Source organism: Gossypium hirsutum, chromosome D01 (assembly GCF_007990345.1).
Source record: "Gossypium hirsutum isolate 1008001.06 chromosome D01, Gossypium_hirsutum_v2.1, whole genome shotgun sequence".
Taxonomy (NCBI): domain Eukaryota; kingdom Viridiplantae; phylum Streptophyta; class Magnoliopsida; order Malvales; family Malvaceae; genus Gossypium; species Gossypium hirsutum.
In genome coordinates, this window is record NC_053437.1 from 5399207 (window position 1) to 5420051 (window position 20845).

Sequence of the window (20845 nt, forward strand, 5' to 3'; positions counted from 1 at the left end):
TGTCATTGGATTGCAATATTATAGCCATCCACAAATTTGGAATAATGCATTTCATATATCTCCACTCTTAATATTATATAAAAATAATAATTTTGTTGTTAATTATGTGATTTGTTAGTAAGAAATGGATTTGTCTTTGAAAGAAAGATAATGATCATGTAAAATTCGAGTTTTCAATCAAAGATGAGGGCATTGCTGTGGATAAGGTTTGTCTATGATGATTTATTGATGCAGGAGAGCTTTTGGTGGATTTATTTAAACAGGTGCAAAATAAGCACAATTAAATCCTAATCATCCTCATCGATATGACACCCTCCTCAGCAAGGATGTTTAAAGTTCAATGTATGTAGAATAGCAAATGAGAATAGTGCAAGTCGTGTAGGTGTTTTGAGAGATATGGAGGGTGTTGCAAGAGCTTTATTTTCAGGTCCTATTGTAGCAAATGATGCTGATTCTGCAAAGGCAAGAGCAGTGCTTTTAGCATTGGAAGTATTTATATATTTGGAATGAAAGATAGATAACTCACTGTATGTAGAAATTGGTTCTAAAGTGGTGTTCAATTGGTGTTCAACTGGTGTACAAACAAGTCGATGAGACCATGGTCACTACCGTCAACATTTACAGATATTGAGAGGAAAATTGAGAAGGTAGGTAGTGTTGTATTTTCGATGGCAAAAGATAAAGGAAATGAAATGGCCTCAACCTTGGCGATAGCAGGTATAAATCATGGAGACATGTTTAAAGCTTGATGGTGAATATTAGATTTAATCTCAAACGTCAATTTTTAATTATAAAAAATGTTACATTATGGGATGCCGTAAATTGAACTTTTGAATACTGTTCTTGTTATATTTTCAACATATGAGTTCAAATGAAGAAAAATAAATAAATAAATCCAGAAAAACCTCAAACATTGAAAAGAAAAATGAAACGATATAGCTTAATTTTTAACTATAGACCCAACCCAAGATGCGAGCACTTTTTTTTTTCCTTTCTCGAAAATTGAAGTAAACAAACCTTAAATGGTGGTGTCTGATAAAATTAAAATTATGAGTTTTTATATTACTGTTTGAGCAGGAGACTTTGTCCATTTTCCATCCTATTCTGCTAGCAATATATGGCTCAAAATAGGAGGGGAAAAATTGGAAAAACTACTTTTCTTGATAGCTTAGCTATATATTTCAGATTTAAAAAAATACCTTTTTATTTCAAAAGTAAATTATTTCTCTCAAATAAAATTGGATTAACTGAATCTCTATTAATTTTTAAAATGAGCAACTAAGAATAATTAATAATGATGTTAATGTTTTTCGTCAATTATACATTATTTTGATTAGTATAATAATAAATTTAGCCCTTGATGTTTATACGTGTTATATAAATGTTGACAAAATATGTAAATATTCGAGCTAAATTATTAAATCAAGACTGAATTGATAATATATATAAATAATATTTGCTAAATTATTAAATCAAGACCAAATTAACATAATGTGTAAACTTTAAAAACTAAAATTATTATAATATCAATAAAAATATATAATTGATGATTAATTATCTTGCTCATTTTCTAAATTAACAGGAATTAGACTAATGTAATAAAAATAAAAATTTACTCAGTATCAAAATTTTAAAAATAAAATCATTGACACCATGCTAGTCCCCATAAAGCAAAGTCCTAATCAAAATTTCAACATTGCTTGACCCTTAAATAAATACCTTAACAAAATTTCTACAATGTTAGGTTTCTTGTCATGTCGGACTAAGATTTTCTTTTCCCTAATTCTAGGCCCCCGTCCCCACACATTTAGACCTAAAAATATTTTCTACAAGGCCAAACCCCAGAGACCAAGAATAAAACTTCACAATGCTAGGCCCCATATAACATGATCTAATAAAAATTTCCACACCAATCTTTACGCATACCTAATAACGCATTGATTGCTACTTATTATATATAGCTATGTAAAACTCTTTAATCGATAATTTCGTGTTCAATTTACATATACTAACAATATTTTATGATCCAAATGTTGTATTAATAAAAGTTTCAATTTTTTATGATTTAGAATAACGTGTATTATAGTGCATTATGTTGACATATAAAATTTGTTTTTTTTCTTAATTTAACATATAAATGCAATGGTTTGAAATGTGAACATGATTGCGTTGTTTGCTTGAAATCTTATATAAACATACGCTATCCACTCCACTCTTGTTCTTTATCAACCTTCCCATTATCATCTCTAAGAGAAACCATGAAAAGGTGGTTAATACCATCGTATTTTGTGATCTTTTCCCTCTTCTTTACCTATAATTCTTCTGCTCTAACATTACCGTTTTGCCCTCATGACCAAAGTGCTGCCTTAATCCAATTCAACAGCTCCTTTTCCATTGATTGTTCCGGTTTTAGGCAACCATCTATATCCAGGGCTAAGACAATCTCCTGGGAGGAAGGAACAAACTGTTGCTTGTGGGATGGGGTTAAGTGTGATACTGAAACAGGGAATGTGATTGCCCTTGATCTTAGTTTCAGCTGCCTTTTTGGCCCTTTCCCCTCTAACAACACCCTCTTCCTACTCCGCCATCTCCGTCAGCTTAACCTTGCCGGGAATGATTTCAGATTCTCCCCAATGGCATCCCAGTTTGGTCAATTGACTAGTTTGACCCATCTAAACATCTCCTGGTCCAGCTTTATTGGTAAAGTTCCACCTGAAATCTCTCGCCTTTCTAAACTATTATCCCTTGATTTATCCATGTCTGGTTTGATGTTTGAAGGGCATGTCTTTGAAAATATGGTCGCAAACTTGACACAACTAAGACACCTTCTCCTCTCAGAAGTCAATATGTCTCAAGTTGTTCCTACTTCTTTCCTTAACATGTCTTCTTACATACAAACTCTTGTCCTCGAGAATAATTACGAACTGCACGGAAAGTTCCCTGAAGATGTTTTCCGCTTTCCTTACTTACAAAAGTTCCGTGTTTCTAGTAATTTTCTTGAACTCAAGTTCCCAAAGACTAATTGGAGTGCTCCCCTCAAGTCACTGCAAGTAACGTTGTCATATTTGGAGGAACTGCCTGATTCAATTGGTGACCTTACATCTCTGGAGATATTGGATCTTCCTGTTAATCATTTAGGAGGGCCAATTCCAGCATCTCTTGGCAACCTCACCCAACTAAAGTATTTAGATCTTTCCGATAATAACCTTAGTGGTGTTTTGCCAGTTTCAGCTTTTAACCTTAGACAAGTTCAATTTGTAGATTTTTCAGGAAACAAGTTGGCTGGTTCCTTTCCTTCTCAAGTAAGTGAACTTTCACAACTTAGTATTCTAGACCTTGATCGCAACTTTCTCAGTGGCAGGGTACCGTCCTGGTTGTTTTCTCTTCCATCTTTAGTTTTGTTGAGGCTCAGTAATAACAAGCTTACTGGTCCAATTGACCAATTTGACAAGGTTACTCCATTGGAGGAGGCTTATTTGCAGAACAATGAGATAGAGGGTCCAGTTCCTGGTTCTATTGCCCTACTTGTGAACCTTATTTATCTTGATCTTTCCTCCAATAAGTTGAGTGGGAATTTTGACTTGGACAAACTATCAAAGCTCAAAAAACTTGAGTCTCTTACTCTCTCAAATAACGCTTTGCTATCATTTACCAGTGAAAGCAAGGCCAATTACTCCTTGCCTAATCTTTTGTCACTAAACCTCTCTTCTTGTGACATCATTGATTTTCCAGATTTTGTAAGGAATCTAGAAGGTTTGAGAGAGTTAGACCTTTCGAACAATCGAATCCATGTCATTGAAGCAAATATGTTTGTGAAGCTTAAAGAACTTCAAAGACTGGATCTGTCACACAACAGCCTGCTATCCCTGAGCAACAGTGGCAACCTTAGTCTTTTCTTGCCAAATCTTGGTTACTTGTCATTGTCATCATGTAATCTAACTTCATTTGCAAATTTCTTGACAATACAAGAGAGTTTGCGAGAGTTATACCTTTCGAACAACAGCATTCAAGGCCAAATTACCAAACAAGAAAGAACTTGGGGAAGCAACCTAGTGATTCTTGATCTTTCTAACAATTTGTTGACAGTTGTAGAATATTATCCATGGAGGAATATAAAAGTTCTTAGGCTTGACTCCAACCTGCTAGAAGGGCCACTTCTAGTACCACCGCCTTCCACATCTGTTTTCTCCATCTCAAACAACAAATTAACGGGAGAAGTTCCATATTCGATTTGCGAATTCGGCACAGAAATTGATGCAGCTCTCGACTTGTCTCATAACAACTTGAGTGGAGTAATTCCAAAATGTGCAGGCTTGGCAAATATTGCTTACCTGGATTTGCATGCGAATAATTTTCATGGAAACATCCCTGATTTTTGTGTTAATGAAAACAATATGTTAAGTACACTTAATCTCAACGACAATGATTTTGATGGGCCATTACCTAAATCCTTGGCCAACTGTCTTCTTTTGGAAGTGTTGATTCTTGGAAACAACAAGATAAATGACACATTTCCCTATTCGTTGGGAAATCTTCCTTCGCTTCAAGTGCTTGTCTTGCGCTCCAACAATTTCCATGGTCAAGTAATCAATCCAGACAACCAATCTTATTTCTCAAATCTGCGAATCTTAGACCTCTCCCATAATAATTTCTCTGGTTATCTGCCAACAAATTTCTTCAAGAGTCTTGAAGGTATGATGGGTTTGGCCGATGTTGATATGGCTTATATGGGAGATCGTTTTCAATATTACACAGATTCCATGGTTCTCACAATGAAAGGTGAGGACATTGTGCTAGAGAGAATTCTAACTATTTTTGCAGCCATCGATATGTCAAGCAACAAATTCGAAGGAACAATTCCAGAAACAGTTGGAAACCTTATTTCTCTCCAGGTGCTCAACTTTTCTCACAACCACTTAACCGGTCATATTCCTTCCTCATTGGGGAATTTGGTAGCACTTGAGTCGCTAGATCTTTCTTGCAACGAGCTTGTTGGGGAGATTCCTTCGGAGTTGACTGGTTTGAATTTTCTTGAAGTGTTAAACCTGTCAGAGAACCAGCTCGTTGGGCTCATACCTCAGGGAAAACAATTCAACACCTTTCTCAACGATTCCTACGCAGGCAATATAGGACTGTGTGGGTTTCCCGTTTCAAAAAGCTGCGGCCGTAGTGAACCACCACCAGCAATTTTTGATGAAGAGGAAGTTGATTCTGCATTTGGATTGGATTGGAAATTTGTAATGATGGGTTATGGGTGTGGATTGGTTTTTGGATTTTCAGCTGGTTACATCATGATGACAATTCGGAAACCAAAATGGCTTGTTGGGATGATTCAACGCGCAGGCAACAGAGTTCTTAGGAGATTCAAGAAATATCGTTGAGGAAGATAGAATTTGTGAAGACAGATGTTTGCTCATCGGTGGCTGCTTGAACACCTTTTCTGTGGAATCTCTCTCGCCATGATTTTCTTTTTGTTACTGTTATTGCTCCCATGATTTTAGTTATAGAGTCATTTGTAGTTTTGTCCATGTCTTATGTACTTCTGAGTTTTAATAAATTTGATGAAATAATTCTTTATCTAAATTAAAAACAGCATTGAATTTTTTTTGCTGAATACTTACTTGAATTTTGAATAAATAAAAATTAAATTGAATTTTTAGTTAATCGAATTGAATTATTTGAGTCAATTCGAATAAGTAATTCGAGATTCGAGTTGAATTTTACAATTCGAGTAACTCGAATGATTCGAATAATAAATTGGTGTAAATATCATTTTGGTCCCTATCAAATTTGAAAATGAGCAAATTGATCTCTCTCAACAAAAATTATAAAAAAGATTAAAAAAATTTAGAATTCAAAATTTTATATTTTTAAAAATTCTAAAAAAATATAAAGAAAGTTAAATATTTTAAAAAAATTAGAATAATAATTTTGGACTTAAATAAGTTAATTAATTATTTAAGTTTGACAAATTAAAGTATTTTTTATTATTTTGTTTTTGAAAAAGTTTTCAAATATATATGGTTTAAAATTTATGTGCTATAATATGGAATTAATTATACTGTAACAATATTTTACTTTGACATATTTAATTTTTTAATTTAACTCTAATAATTTCACTCGATTCAATTCGACTCGACACAAATTTCTTTTCACTTGACTCGATTCTAGAAAAATTAAAATCAAGTTAGGATAAAAAATAGGAATTGTCAACTCAATTAACTCAAAAAATTTTCACTCAATTTGATCGAACGCTCACCCCTAGTTGCCCCTTTCCTTGCATGCCACACATCATCATTCGGAAAATATTTTCCCTTCAAAACCCTCACCCACAGAGCTTGTTGATGATTGATCATCCTCCACCTTTGCTTTGCTAAAAGTGCAACATTAAACATGTTTAAATCTCTAGATCCCAAACCCCCTGCACTCTTACTATGTCATTTTAAACCAACTCATCCAGTGAACCTCTCTCCTCTTAGTTTCTCCACCAAAAAGTTGTCATTTTAGTAGTAATCTCATCACAAATCTTCTTGGGAAATTTAAAACACGACATTGTGTAAGTCATAATAGTGCAAGCAATAGCTTTTAGCATAATTTCCTTACCCCTTGGCTTAACATCTTCAGTTTCCATCCTTTATTTTTTATTTTATTTTATTTTTTGCAAAATTCCTTCTTTGACAAAGCCCATAACTTGCCTCTTTGTTTTGCCCTCAAAAGTAGGAATTCCTAGGTATGATCCTACATTATCAGCTACTGCAATCTGTAGCTCTTGACTCGTATTCACTCTTTGTTATTGTGGCACATTTGCACTAAAAAAGATACTCGACTTGCTGAAGTTAAAAAGCTGACCTGATGCTGCACGATGGCCAGCTATGCAGTAGCTAAAACTTTGATGCATGATTTTGACCAGTTGATAGCTGGTTTCTTACTTGGTTCCTTTGTAACTTATTTTTTGTTAAGCTTTGAATGTATTGATGTTTAGGTGTTGATTAAGCTGATTGGTCAGCTTATCCAAGTGTGCAGCTCATGTTTTACAAGTTTCAAGTTTAGTTAGTGGTAGTAGTTAGTGTTTGGTAAGTTGTTTGACTTGAAACCTTGTAATGCTTTGTTGATTGTAATGAAAATTTTGTTTTTCATTTCTTTGCTACTCATTTTGGTCTTCTTTGCGAAAACACCAATAACTTGTATCAAGAGTATGTTGTCTTTAAGGGCCATTTTTTTGTTTTTTGTTTTTCGTTTCTTGCTGAAAAAGATAAAAGTTGTTTTGTTTCTTGTTGTTGTAAAACATGTCTTCAACAAACTTCTGACCACCTTCACTACCTATTTTTGCTTGAGAGAACTACTACATTTGGGTAGTGAAGATGAAGACCTACCTCCAGATTTAGGAGCCACCACCCTTGAGAGCAAATCCTACCGTTTCTTAGATAAGGAAACACAATGATGATTGTGCCAAGAAATACAAAGCAATGTCTTGTCTATAGAATGGTGTTTCAAATGTTATTTTCATCAGGATCTTGACTTATGAAATTCCCAAACAAGCGTGGGACAAGCTGAAGGGGGAGTTCCAAGGCTCAAAAGACAAGACAACAACACCTCATCAATCTGAAGAAGGATTTTGAAAAATTGAAGATGAAAGAGGCTGAGACAGTTAAGCAATACTCAAATAGGATTATGGCAATGGTTAATAGCATCAGGTTATTTGGAGACCAACTCAATGATAGCAAGATTGTTGATAAGGTTATCACAACACTTCTTGAAAGGCATGAGTCCAAATTTTCCTCTATGAAAGACTCAAGGGACTTGTCAAGAATTTACTTGTTTGAGTTGATAAATGTTCTCTATGCTTAAGAGCATAGAAGAGCAAGTAGACAGAAGAAGCATTCTAGGCCAAAAGCAAGGAAGGCTTGAGTTCCTCAAGCTATAAGGGAAAGAAGAGCTGGAATGAAAAGAAAGAAAAGCCAAAAAGAGATGTTGAAAGGAAGAAGTATCCTGTAACACCCTATACCCGATCCAATCACCGAGTGTAGGTACCAAATGTCACAATGACCCATGTTAACTACTAACATTCCTAACCTAAAGCGTTTATTTAATTTGAAGATATGAAATTTTTAAAATCTAACGTTTACTATATCCTATAAGTATGACAATATTACAAACTTGTCACCTTAAGAGAGACCAACCCACATTTTCACATTCTAAAATTTGGTGCTTTAAAACAAACACATCATCTAAGTCTCCAAGGTGTGATCTCTAAAGGAGTTCCTCTATATACATGAAACGGTTTACGCGTCCAACTCTCAATTCTGGTGGTGTCTAGCTTGTTCCCTCCACTTTAGCCCAGAGTCAAATCATTATCCTACACCCAAGGCAACAAATTCATAAGTCCAAAAGAACTTAGTGAGGTTCCATGATTATGTACAACAAGATATCTTATTATTATTTTTGAAATGAGGTAGATGATGCGGAAACCCGGATCTAGACACAAGAGAAACACAAATTAGAAATAAAACGAGAATAAATAAAATTATTTAAATAATAAATAAATAAATAAATAAAAATGATAGATTTTCCCTATGGAATCCTTGGTTAACTTGTAACCAAAAACGCCAATGATTGAGCGGCTCCCTACGAAACCCCTAGAAGAAGAACCTCTAGAAACACCGATGAACGGGAAAGAAATTTGAATATTTGCAACTCCGAAATACCCTCGAAAAGTAACAAACTCCAAACTAAATAACAAGAGAAGAATCACTCTACTCTAAAAAAAATTGCCTCACACAAATTTGAAAGAAAACAAATACTCTTCTTTTTATTCCTCCTTCAATGTGTAGAAAACAAGCCTATTTATAGGCAAATTACAAGAGTAATTGAATCCTAATAAAACTCTTTCAAGAGTAATTGAATCCTAATAAAAACTCTTTAAAGAGTAATTGAATCCTAATAAAACTCTTTAAAATTATCTAAGAAAATAAATAAATAATAACCTAACCAATAAAATTACTTAACTCATAAATGATGTGTCCCAACCAATGAGAATTAAGTAAATAATAATAATAAGATACATAAAAAATTAATCCACCAATTTATGGGCTTTTACTATTCCAAGATTGGTCCAGTGAATTGCATTCCCGTATTTATCAATGTCACGAACATGATGAATTAAATTTGTCGCAACAAAGTCTTGGACAAAAGCATTCATCTTTGATTTTAATTGTCGTGCCTTGCTTCGAGTGATTGGACCACTAGGAAAGACAACCCTTTGAGTGTCACCTCCTTGGCTCGTATCATTCTCCCCCTCTTCAAGAAGATTCGTCCTCGAATCTGAACCTACATCAAATTCAAAAGGAGAAAGATCAGAAACATTGAAAGTAGCACTAACACTATACTCACCAGGAAGATCAATGCGATAAGCATTGTCATTTATTTTCTCGAGTACTTGGAATGGTCCATCTCCTCGTGCTTCAAGTTTATTCTTTCTCTTAGAAGGAAATCGTTCCTTCCTCATATGCACCCAGACCCAATCTCCAGGTTCAAACAAGACTTGCTTTCGCCCTTTATTAACTCGATGTGCATTGGACTCATTCTTTTTCTCAATGGCTTTACGAGCCTTCTCATGGATCTCTTTCACTAAATCAGCTTTCCTTTCACCATCTAAATTAGCAATCTCATTCAAAGGTAAAGGAAGCAAATCTAAAACAGTAAGTGGATTAAAGCCATATACAATCTCAAAAGGAGTAAAACTTGTGGAAGAATGAACAGAACGATTATAAGTAAACTCAACATAGGGTATCCATTCTTCCCAAGATTTAACATTCTTACCTATTATGGCTCTAAGCAAAGATCCCAAAACTCGATTTACCACCTCGGTTGACCATCAGTTTGAGGGTGGCATGTAGTAGAGTAAAGTAATTTAGTACCTAACTTACCCCATAACACCTTCCAAAAGTGACTAAGAAATTTTGCATCTCTATCGGAAACGATAGTCCTTGGGATTCCATGTAATCTCACAACTTCACGGAAAAATAGATCGGCAACATGGGTTGCATCATCAGTCTTATGGCATGGAATGAAATGAGCCATTTTAGAAAATCGATCCACAACCACAAAGATGCTATCTCGTCCACGCTTTGTCCTTGGTAAACCTATTGTAAAATCCATTGAAATGTCAGTCCAAGGTGAACTAGGAACAGGAAGAGGAGTATATAGACCATGAGGCATCACAGTGGATTTAGCTTGTTTACAAGTAATGCAAGTAGAGCAAATTTTCTCAACAAGTTTTCGCATGTTAGGCCAATAAAAATGCTCATGTAAAACATCATAAGTCTTAGTGACTCCAAAATGACCCATAAGACCACCACTATGAGCCTCTCGAACCAACAATTCTCGCATTGAACACTTTGGTAAGCATAGTCTATTATTTCGAAAAAGATAGCCATCATGCTTATAAAATTTATGAAATGCACCATGTTCACATGCGTCATAAATGCTTGCAAAATCAGAATCAGTGGCATATAAATCTTTAAGATACTCAAAACCTAATAACTTAGTATGCAAAGTACTAAGTAAAGTGTACCTCATTGATAGAGCATCAGCCACAATATTATCTTTACCTTTCTTATACCTTATAACATAAGGAAAAGATTCAATGAATTCAACCCACCTCGCATGTCGCTTGTTCAACTTACCTTGTCCCTTTAAGTGCTTAAGTGATTCATGGTCAGTGTGAATCACAAACTCCTTTGGTAAAAGGTAATGTTGCCAAACTTCTAATGCCCTTACCAAGGCATACAACTCTTTATCATAGGTCGAATAGTTCAAATGTGCTCCACCAAGTTTCTCACTAAAGTAGGCTAGTGGTTTACTATCTTGCATGAGGACGGCACCTATACCTACACCAGAAGCATCACATTCAATCTCAAAGGACTTTTCAAAATTAGGTAAAACAAGAATAGGAGCATTACACAATTTATCTTTAAGTTCATTAAATGCTAATTCTTGCTTATCTGTCCAATGAAAAGATACATTCGTTTTAATAAGTGCAGTCAAAGGCGAAGCAATTGTGGAAAAGTTACGAACAAACCTGCGGTAGAAACCGACTAACCCAAGGAAAGACCTTACCTCAGAAACAGTTTTAGGGATAGGCCATTCTTTAATTGCCTTTACTTTCTCCTCATCCACATGGATTCCTGTAGAACTTATTACAAAACCCAAAAAAACAAGCTTATCCATACAAAATGTGCATTTTTCAAGATTAGAAAAGAGTCGTTCATGCCTTAACACATCCAATACTAATTTAAAATGCCTAACATGATCATTCAAAGTTTTGCTATAAATCAGTATATCATCAAAATACACAACGACAAATTTTCCTAAAAAAGGTCTAAGCATGTGGTTCATTAATCTCATGAATGTGCTAGGAGCATTAGTTAAGGCAAATGGCATGACTAACCACTCATACAGGCCATACTTAGTCTTAAAAGCAGTTTTCCATTCATCACCTTGTTTCATTCTTATTTGATGGTAACCACTTTTTAAGTCAATTTTACAGAAAATGCATGCACCATTAAGCTCATCCAACATATCATCTAATCGAGGAATTGGATATCGATACTTTACCGTAATCTTGTTGATAGCACGACAATCAACACACATTCTCCAAGAACCATCTTTTTTTGGGACGAGAAGTACAGGAACCGCACAAGGGCTTAGACTCTCATGAATCAACCCTTTCTCTAAGAGATCTTCAACTTGTCTTTGCAACTCCTTAGTTTCTTCAGGATTGCTTCGATAGACTGGTCTATTCGGAATACTCGAACCAGGCACAAAATCTATTTGATGTTCAATCCCTCGTAAAGGAGGTAATCCTTTAGGCATTTCAGAAGGAAATACATCCTCAAAATCCTGCAAAAGATCAACAAAACAACTAGGCAAATGTGTATTAGGGTTAGTCAAAACAAATTTTTCCCTAAACCTAATTATTACAAATGTTTGTTTTGTACAAAGAGCAAATTTGATATCTCGAAACCTAGCGAATAAACTCACTTTCTCATCTCGTGACTTGTGTGTGCAATCACTCACCAATGTTGGGCCTTTAAGTTGGCTTTTAACACTAATGGCCTCTTTACTCTCAGTCTGTTTCAATGATTTTACCTCACTTCCCTTACCCATCTCACTAGCAAGTTTGAGTTGATCATTGTAGACTTCTTGAGGAGGAAGTGGTGCCAAAGTAAACTTCTTTCCAAGGAACACAAAGGTATATTGGTTAAGGAACCCATCATGATTTACTCGTCGATCAAACTGCCATGGCCGTCCAAGTAATATGTGCCCAGCTTGCATTGGAACAACATCACACAAAACTTTATCAGAGTATCTACCAATGGAAAATGAAACTAAGCATTGTTTAGATACTTTTACCTCCCCACTATCATTTAGCCATTGCAAGCGGTATGGCCTTGGATGCTTCACACAAGGTAGGCCAGGTTTCTCAACAAGGGAAGAACTCACCACATTGGTGCAACTTCCACTATCAATGATTAATGAACTAGGTTGACCACCAATCAGACATCTCGTGTGGAAAATGTTATCTCTTTGTTCGCGCCCTTCCTCTTTAAACTGGACATTTAAAGCCCTTCGAGCAACAAGTGCTTTCTCACCATACTCCAAGTATTCTTCATATTCATCATGAGTATGCACATCATCAGCATCTTCCAAAAGAGGCATCTCATCTTCGTTATCAGACTCAAAATCAACCTCGCCATCTTCTCGAATCACCAAAGACTTTTTATTAGGGCATTCTCGAGCATAGTGACCCCTTCCTTGGCATTTGAAGCAGGTAATATCTTTTGGCTGCTTAATGGCACTAGGAGAAGTAGAAGAAGAAGATGGAGCTCGATTAGTAGAAGTAGAACCTTTAAATGAATTAGGCATACCTCTATCTTTGGAGTAAGTTTTAGGCTCATTTGGCTTGAACCGTGCATCTCTCCCATTCCACAATCTATCATCTTGTTTTTGCCAATTTCCTTTCCAAGCAGGATTAGAAACTGAACTAGCACCCCTCGATGTCCCATGCTTTCGTAATTACTTTTCAATGGTGAGTGCGGTTTGAAGCATCTCTTCAACATCCATGTAGTGTTGTAACTCAACTCGATTTGCAATCTCAGGCTTTAGACCAGCAAGGAATCTAGCCATAGTCACCTCAGCTTCTTCAACAAGATTGGCTCTAATCTGAATAGTCTCCATCTCTTTGTAGTAGTCATCCACAGATCTATCTCCTTGAACAAGATGTTGGAGTCTTTGATGGAGTTCTCGATAATAGTATGGTGGAACAAACCGTTTTTCGTAAGATGCGCTTCATTTCAACCCAAGTAGTAATAGGTTGCTCTCTATAAAGAATCCTGCTTTTACATAATTGATTCCACCATGTTAGTGCATAATTAATGAACTCAGCGACAGCGTATGTTACCTTTTTCTCATCAGAGTAATTGTAACAAGCAAAGATTGCTTCCATCTTTTCCTCCCAATCAAGGTAAGCATCAGGATCATTCTTCCCTGAGAAAGAAGGAAATTTTGGTTTGGGGGTGTCATTGTTTCGTTCCACCCTTTCTCTAGGTACATACTCGGACTCAAAGTCATCATCAAAAACATGGTCCTCCCTTCGTTTAAAAGTTCGATCGCGCGAATTTGATCGGCTTATAAAGGCTTCGTTCAACTTCTTGTAATTATCGGCAATGTATCTCTCTTGAGTTGTAAGTTTTGCATCAAGATACTCCTTTTGCTCTTGTATCATCTGGGTCATGCGATGTTCGACTTGAGTTTGCAACTTTTTCATCTCTTTTTGTAACAACTCGACCAAAGGATCGTTATCTCTTTTTTGCTCATCCTCTTCATTTTTACTAGTTTGGGATCTAGTGATCGGCATGGTATCTGTGAAAAAATCACACAAACAGGAACAAGAAAAAATAATAATAATCTCACTCGTTAGCTCTCAAAAGAATAACTCTCTGAATGATTCAAAACTTGTAAATATGTTTGGAGAGGGTTACTAATCAAGATCAAATAATGGAGGTGCAAACTTCAAAGAAACAATGAAGATCCTAATTGCTTTAAGAGGCCAATAAAATTGACGAAGAAATTTGTAATGGAGGCTACATGGATGAAGGAATTGTGCGTGCCTTTAATATCTGCTAACACAAGAAGAAACAAAGTGTTAGAAAACGTAAGAGAAACAAAAAAAAACGTAGACCTGCAACGATCCCTAACTCTAGAGTCAAAGAAAAGCTTTAATAAGAAGAAAACTTAAGAAAACTCTACCCAATTTAAAGGAAAACAAAAAATCGGAAACGTTTGGTGTCTTAAGATTTTCAAAAATTGAAGCTTTAATTATACTTGAGTCAAGAAAGAAGGGAAAAAAATCAATTTTGGGAAAAATAAAATAAAAATAATAACAATAATAGGAAAGAAGAAACCTACGTATGAAAGGTAGGTAACTTTTTTTTTGCGCTTTTTTACTTTTTGCTTTTTTTTTACGATTTTTACTCTCTCTTTTTTGCGCTTTTTTGCTTTTTTTGTTTTTTTTAAAGAATAAGAGGAGAATAAACACAAACTTCACAAAAAAGAGAATCGAAGAAACCGATGAAAAGTGTTTTAGGTATTTTGACTCGTTTCGGATTTGATTTTAGCTTCGAAAATAACACCGAATGGCCTGAATCTGATACCAACTGATGCAGAAACCCGGATCTAGACACAAGAGAAACACAAATTAGAAATAAAACGAGAATAAATAAAATTAGTTAAATAATAAATAAATAAATAAATAAAAAGGATAAATTTGCCCTATGGAACCCTTGGTTAACTTGTAACCAAAAACGCCAATGATTGAGCGGCTCCCTACGAAACCCCTAGAAGAAGAACCTCTAGAAACACCGATGAACGGGAAAGAAATTTGAATATTTGCAACTCCGAAATACCCTCGAAAAGTAACAAACTCCAAACTAAATAGCAAGAGAAGAATCACTCTACTCTAAAAAATTTGCCTCACACAAATTTGAAAGAAAACAAATACTCTTCTTTTTATTCCTCCTTCAATGTGTAGAAAACAAGCCTATTTATAGGCAAATTACAAGAGTAATTGAATCCTAATAAAACTCTTTCAAGAGTAATTGAATCATAATAAAAACTCTTTAAAGAGTAATTGAATCCTAATAAAACTCTTTAAAATTATCTAAGAAAATAAATAAATAATAACCTAACCAATAAAATTACTTAACTCATAAATGATGTGTCCCAACCAATGAGAATTAAGTAAATAATAATAATAATAAGATACATAAAAAATTAATCCACCAATTTATGGGCTTTTACTATTCCAAGATTGGTCCAGTGAATTGCATTCCCGTATTTATCAATGTCACGAACATGATGAATTAAATTTGTCGCAACAAAGTCTTGGACAAAAGCATTCATCTTTGATTTTAATTGTCGTGCCTTGCTTCGAGTGATTGGACCACTAGGAAAGACAACCCTTTGAGTGTCACCTCCTTAGCTCGTATCAGTAGAAGCTGTTGAAGACTGGTTAGCATGCAGCAGTGAAGGCCACCATGCAGAAACAGCATTTTGGACGAGAAAGCAAGAATGTTTAGCTTCATTTTGAATCTTCTAGTTTAGGTAATGTAATTTAGTTTATTTTGAACCATGATATGATGATATTTGATGTAATCCTGATAGTGATTGAGCTGTTTACCAGCTTTATTCATTTGCACAAGTTATTATTCCAATTTACTAGGAAACTTAATGGTGGTAGGTATAGTTTTGGTTAACCTACTGCCTTGACAAGCTAGAAGCTTGATTTATGTATTGGCTTCAAGCCATTTTTTCAATGAATGAATGAATTGAATCAAATTTTCATTCAAACTCTCTCCATTCTTCTTGCTTTTACTTTAAAATTCTGTTTAGCTTTCTGCTTGTTTCTGCTGCATGTCACGACACTTTCTGCTCAAGTTTTTAGCTGAAACTTGTTGTTAGTTGCTCTCAGCTCCAACAGAAGCAAAGAAAAATTCAAACTCCCTATTTGTCCATGGGATTTCCACTGATTATTCCAGCACGATTATCGCCTTGCCCTTTTCTTAATACCTTTACCTTTTTTATTAAAGATTGGAATAGAAATGTTTATGGATTCTTAAGTTTTTGTAAGAGGTATCTCATGAGGAAGCTTTCCAAGGTCCAAGTGAAGTTAAAGCGCTCTGATTCTATTCATCTAGTTCATCAAGAATTGGAGATTCGAAACAAGTTGGAAAACATGTTTAATCATAAGGAGTTATTGTAGAGACAAAAGGTGATGTGTGATTGGTTGCATTTAGGTGACAGAAATATGAAATTCTTTCATAGTCGTTCACTTTAGAGAAGAAAGTTTAATCGTATCATGGCCTTGCGTCTTGATAATGGTGAGTGATGTTCTGATCAAAGTAGACTTCACATTGAGGTTGCGGGATTCTTTGAAAGATTATATGGTAAAACTCCGGAGTTGATGAGGGATCTTCTGATGGATATCTTTCCACGTCTTAATTTATCTTATATTGCTTACATGGAAGAGCCAATAACTAATGATGAGATTAAAGGGCTTTATTTGAAATGGATCTAATGAAAACCTCAGGAAGTGATAATTTCCATCAACTTCTTTTCCAGAGCTAGTGGGATATTGTTGGCAGTGTTGTTTGTGAGTGGGTACAAGGTATTTTTGCAGGGAATCCTATTGATTCAAACTTGAATAACACATTGATCGTTCTTATCCCAAAAAAATAGATTTTCTTGAGAACTTTAATCAATTTCATCCAATCAGTCTTTGCTCTATCTTGTATAACTGGTGATGAAAGTGATTGCAAATCGATTTAAGTTGGTTTTTCCCAACTTTATTTCATAGGAACAAGGTGGTTTCATTGTTGGGCACAATATCTCAAATAATATTATTATAGAGCAAGAAGTCATTCACACCATGAGAAGGAAACGTAATGGGAAGAATTGGATGGCTATTAAGTTCGATTTAGAAAAGACGTATGACAGAGTAAATTGGGAATTTATTGATGCATCTTTACAAGTTGTCGGGATACTTGATTTACTTCTAAAAGTGATCATGTCAGCCATTTCTTCTTTGACCATGCAGATTCTTTGGAATGGAGTTCCTACTCGAAAGTTTAAACCGGTAAGGGGGATTCGTCAGGGTTGTCCACTTTCTCTATACCTGTTTGTTCTGTGCATGAAATGGCTAGGGCATATTATTTGTTCAAAATTTAACGAGGGTAGGTGGAAGCCAATTCAACTTTCGAGATCGGGGCTGATTCTTTGCCAATTGTTTTTTGCTGACGACTTGGTCATCTTTTGTAAAGTAGATCTTGATCAAGTTTGTTTATTGGAGAGAGTTCTGAATCATTTCTATAAGCTTTCTAGGCACAAGGTCAGTGACAGGAAAAGCAGTATTTTGTTTTCCATAGAGTTCAAAAATAATATGAGCAATCAAATTAGCTCTATGCTCGATTTTCAAGAAATTCAGAACCTTGGTACCTACTTAGGGGTACCTCTCTTACATGATAGGGTTACTAAAGGTACCCTAAGCTATATGGTTGATAAAGTAAGGCGCAAGTTGCAAAATTGGGATGCAAGGAAGTTATTCATAGCTGGAAGAATAACTCTAGCCCAATCTGTTTTACTCTCCATTTCGAATTATTTCATGCAGTCTATATTGAGACTGGAAGGAATTTATGATGAGATTGGTATTGGCAAGGCAATTTATTTGGGGGAGCTCTAACGGTCATCCAAAAATGTCTTTAGTAGGGTGGGATTCCATCTGTCAGCCTAATTCTCGAGGTGCCCTTGGTTTCTGTCACTTGCAAGATCAAAATATATCGTTTATTATGAAGATTGTGTTTAATCTAGTCTCCAAAGATAATGCCTTGTAGGTTTGTGTCCTTTGTTCGAAATATGGTTGGAAAGAGCAAATACCAAAATCAATTGCTAGGAGTCCATGTTCACAGTTATGGCAAGCCTTCTATAAGGTTTGGACTCTCTTCTGTGAGAACTTAGTTTGGTCTATTGGTGGTGGTACTAATATTTGATGCTGGAAAGCTTCATGGATTCCTAGTATTGGTCCCTTAAGTTCCTATATTCCCTTTTATGCTAACCTTGACATGGACTGTTCTCTCAAGGATTTGGTCACGCCAGATGGTACTTGGAATTTGGATATGTTTTGTATTTGGTTGTCTGATGAAGTGATTAACCGTATTATCAGTATTCCCCCGTTCATCTTGATTCGGGTTCGAATAGAGTGATTTGGGCTTGTTCGGCCTCAAGCTCCTTCTCTGTTCTGAATGCATATTGGTCGTTTAAAGAAGAAACTTGGAACCCCATAGAGAAATTCTTGAAGAGCACTTGGAAGTATTAGGGACCTCAAATAGTGAGATTTTTCCTTTGGTTGGCATCTAAGCAGAGACTTCTACTGAATTCGGAGTGTACCCAGTAAGGAATTGGTTTTATCAACTCTTGTCCTATATGTGGGCATGGTTTAGAGGATATTATTCATGTTCTTCGGGATTGTCCGACAGCTAAGGATGTGTAGATGCATGTGATTCCAATAGAGCTTCAATAAAGGTTCTTTTTTATGACTTTCAGGTTTGGTTTTCTTCTAATCTGTGTTGTAATTTGAGTTTGCAGGGTCGTGGAGTTACTTGGTCATCCCTTTTTGGATTAATTGCTTGGCGCATTTGGAAGAATAGAAACCTTTTCATATTCCAAAACATTACATAGTCAGCAACTGAAGTTGTTAAAGCCTCCATTACTTGGGCTCAATTCGAATTTCATCAAAATGGATACAAGAGCAATACTTTGATGCGAAGCCATAATCTTCATACCAATAAGATGTGGGTTCACTTATTCATTAATGGCGCAATTGCAAGGGAGACAGGAAACATTGTTGCTGGAGGTATACTGCGGGATCAATTTGGAAATTGGATTCTCGGCTTCAATCGATACTTGGGAAAATGTTCACCTTTTAAGGAGGAACTTTGGGGCATCTTGGATGGGCTCCTTGTTATGCTTAATAAAGGATATAGATAAACGAGTAATAATTCAGACCGATAATCTTGATGTGGTCCAAGCTTTATCCAATATTGAACTAGAGGAATCATGCATCACCTTGTTTAGAAGGCTCCATAAAACTATGAGATCTGAAAGGCATGGCAAATTAGATATGTGCCTAGAGAACACAACATTGTCGTGAACCGGCTGGCCAAACTTAACCTGAAGTGGAAATTGAGTTTACAAGTTTTTAATGTGGCCCTAAAAGAAGTCCTTGCGGTCTTACAACAGGATAAACTGAGTAGTACTTTTAAGCATTTGAATTAATGTAATTTTTCATTTATTTTCACAAAGAAAGATTACAAGTAAAAAATTATTAAAGGTAAAATCATTTGCTTTCATTGAGGTTACTGAAGCAAAATCTATATCATAAATATATGATAAACTTAAAAGAATCGAAAAAAACTAAGACATGATTTACACATATGATACGATTGAACTCACCCCTCACAATTATAGTCTCATTAGCTTGGTTTCCGCAAATCAATACACAATTATTTTATTTGTGCCTCGCCGTTAATTAATGTTTAGAATCTGACGTACACGCTAGGGTGAAAAATTGTAATTCTTCATCAATTTCAGTCAGTCCTTTCTTTGCGGGTAACATCATCTGCTTGATTTATAGAAAAAATAGGAGGCAATTGATGTTGAAATGAATTTTAATTAACTTGACTTTCAACTTTTTTTTTATTAGTCTAAATACGGACCAGGTCTGATGTTACAAATTAAAGTTATTGCTACGTTTTATGTAATACACATGATAACGAGTATTAGTCAATTTAAAAGTAAAAAACAAAAATAAAAAATTGAGTCTCGTTTACAAAGGAGAACAAGCATGTAACAATTGATGCAATTAATTTAGACCCGAGAAGAAACTTTATGCTGTCTGCTGTTCGGCGTAAATTTGTGGTGTCTCATCAATTTATTATTGTTTTATAAGGTTATTTTGCACTTTTTTTTCAAAGAGGGGAGTAAAATAAATCTCACATTTGAATCTAGCATTAAATGTCAATTAGCCAATGAACATTTGACATTAATTATCCTATTTTACTTGCAATACAAAACATGAAAGGGGGGGACGCAAGAAGAAAACTTGTTTTCTTGACAGCTATAATATTTCCATAAACTCGGACCATAGTCTTCATAGCTGAATTTTCGACACCATTCACATGAAGACTTTATAATAAATTTTCACAATACTACAGCCCTCAGATTAAGACTTAATAATAATTTCCACAATGAAATGTAAACATGATTGGCGCAATTTTCTTGGAATCTTATATAAATATAAGCTCCCCACTCCACCTATTTTCACTCAGCCTTCTCATTTTACAATATCCATTTGCTTGATTTTATTGTCTATATCTGAGAGAAACATGAAAGGGTGGTTACTACTGTTGTATTTTCTGCTATTTTTCCTCTTCATTACATGTAATTCTTCTACTCTACCATTATCGTCGTGCCCTCATGACCAAAGTTTTGCCTTGACCCAGTTCAGCAACTCCTTTTCCATTGATTGCCCCTTTTTTAACCCATGGTGTACTGTATCCAGGGCTAAGACAATCTCCTGGAAGGAAGGAACAAACTGTTGTTTGTGGGATGGGGTTAAGTGTGATACTGAAACAAGGAATGTGATTGCCCTTGATCTTAGTTGCAACTGCCTTGTTGGCCCTTTCCCTTCTAATAGCACCCTCTTCCTCCTCCGCCATCTCCGTCAGCTTAA

The 20845-nt window shown here is 35.3% G+C and overlaps 1 protein-coding gene across 1 annotated transcript; it reads left to right on the plus strand.

Moving 5' to 3' along the window:
- Positions 1-2258: 2258 nt before the first annotated feature.
- Positions 2259-5381, plus strand: LOC107934661 (receptor-like protein 19). The gene has a single exon (XM_016867141.2). It carries the CDS (start codon positions 2259-2261, stop codon positions 5379-5381), a length of 3123 nt encoding a protein of 1040 aa, XP_016722630.1.
- The last annotated feature ends 15464 nt before the right edge of the window (positions 5382-20845 follow it).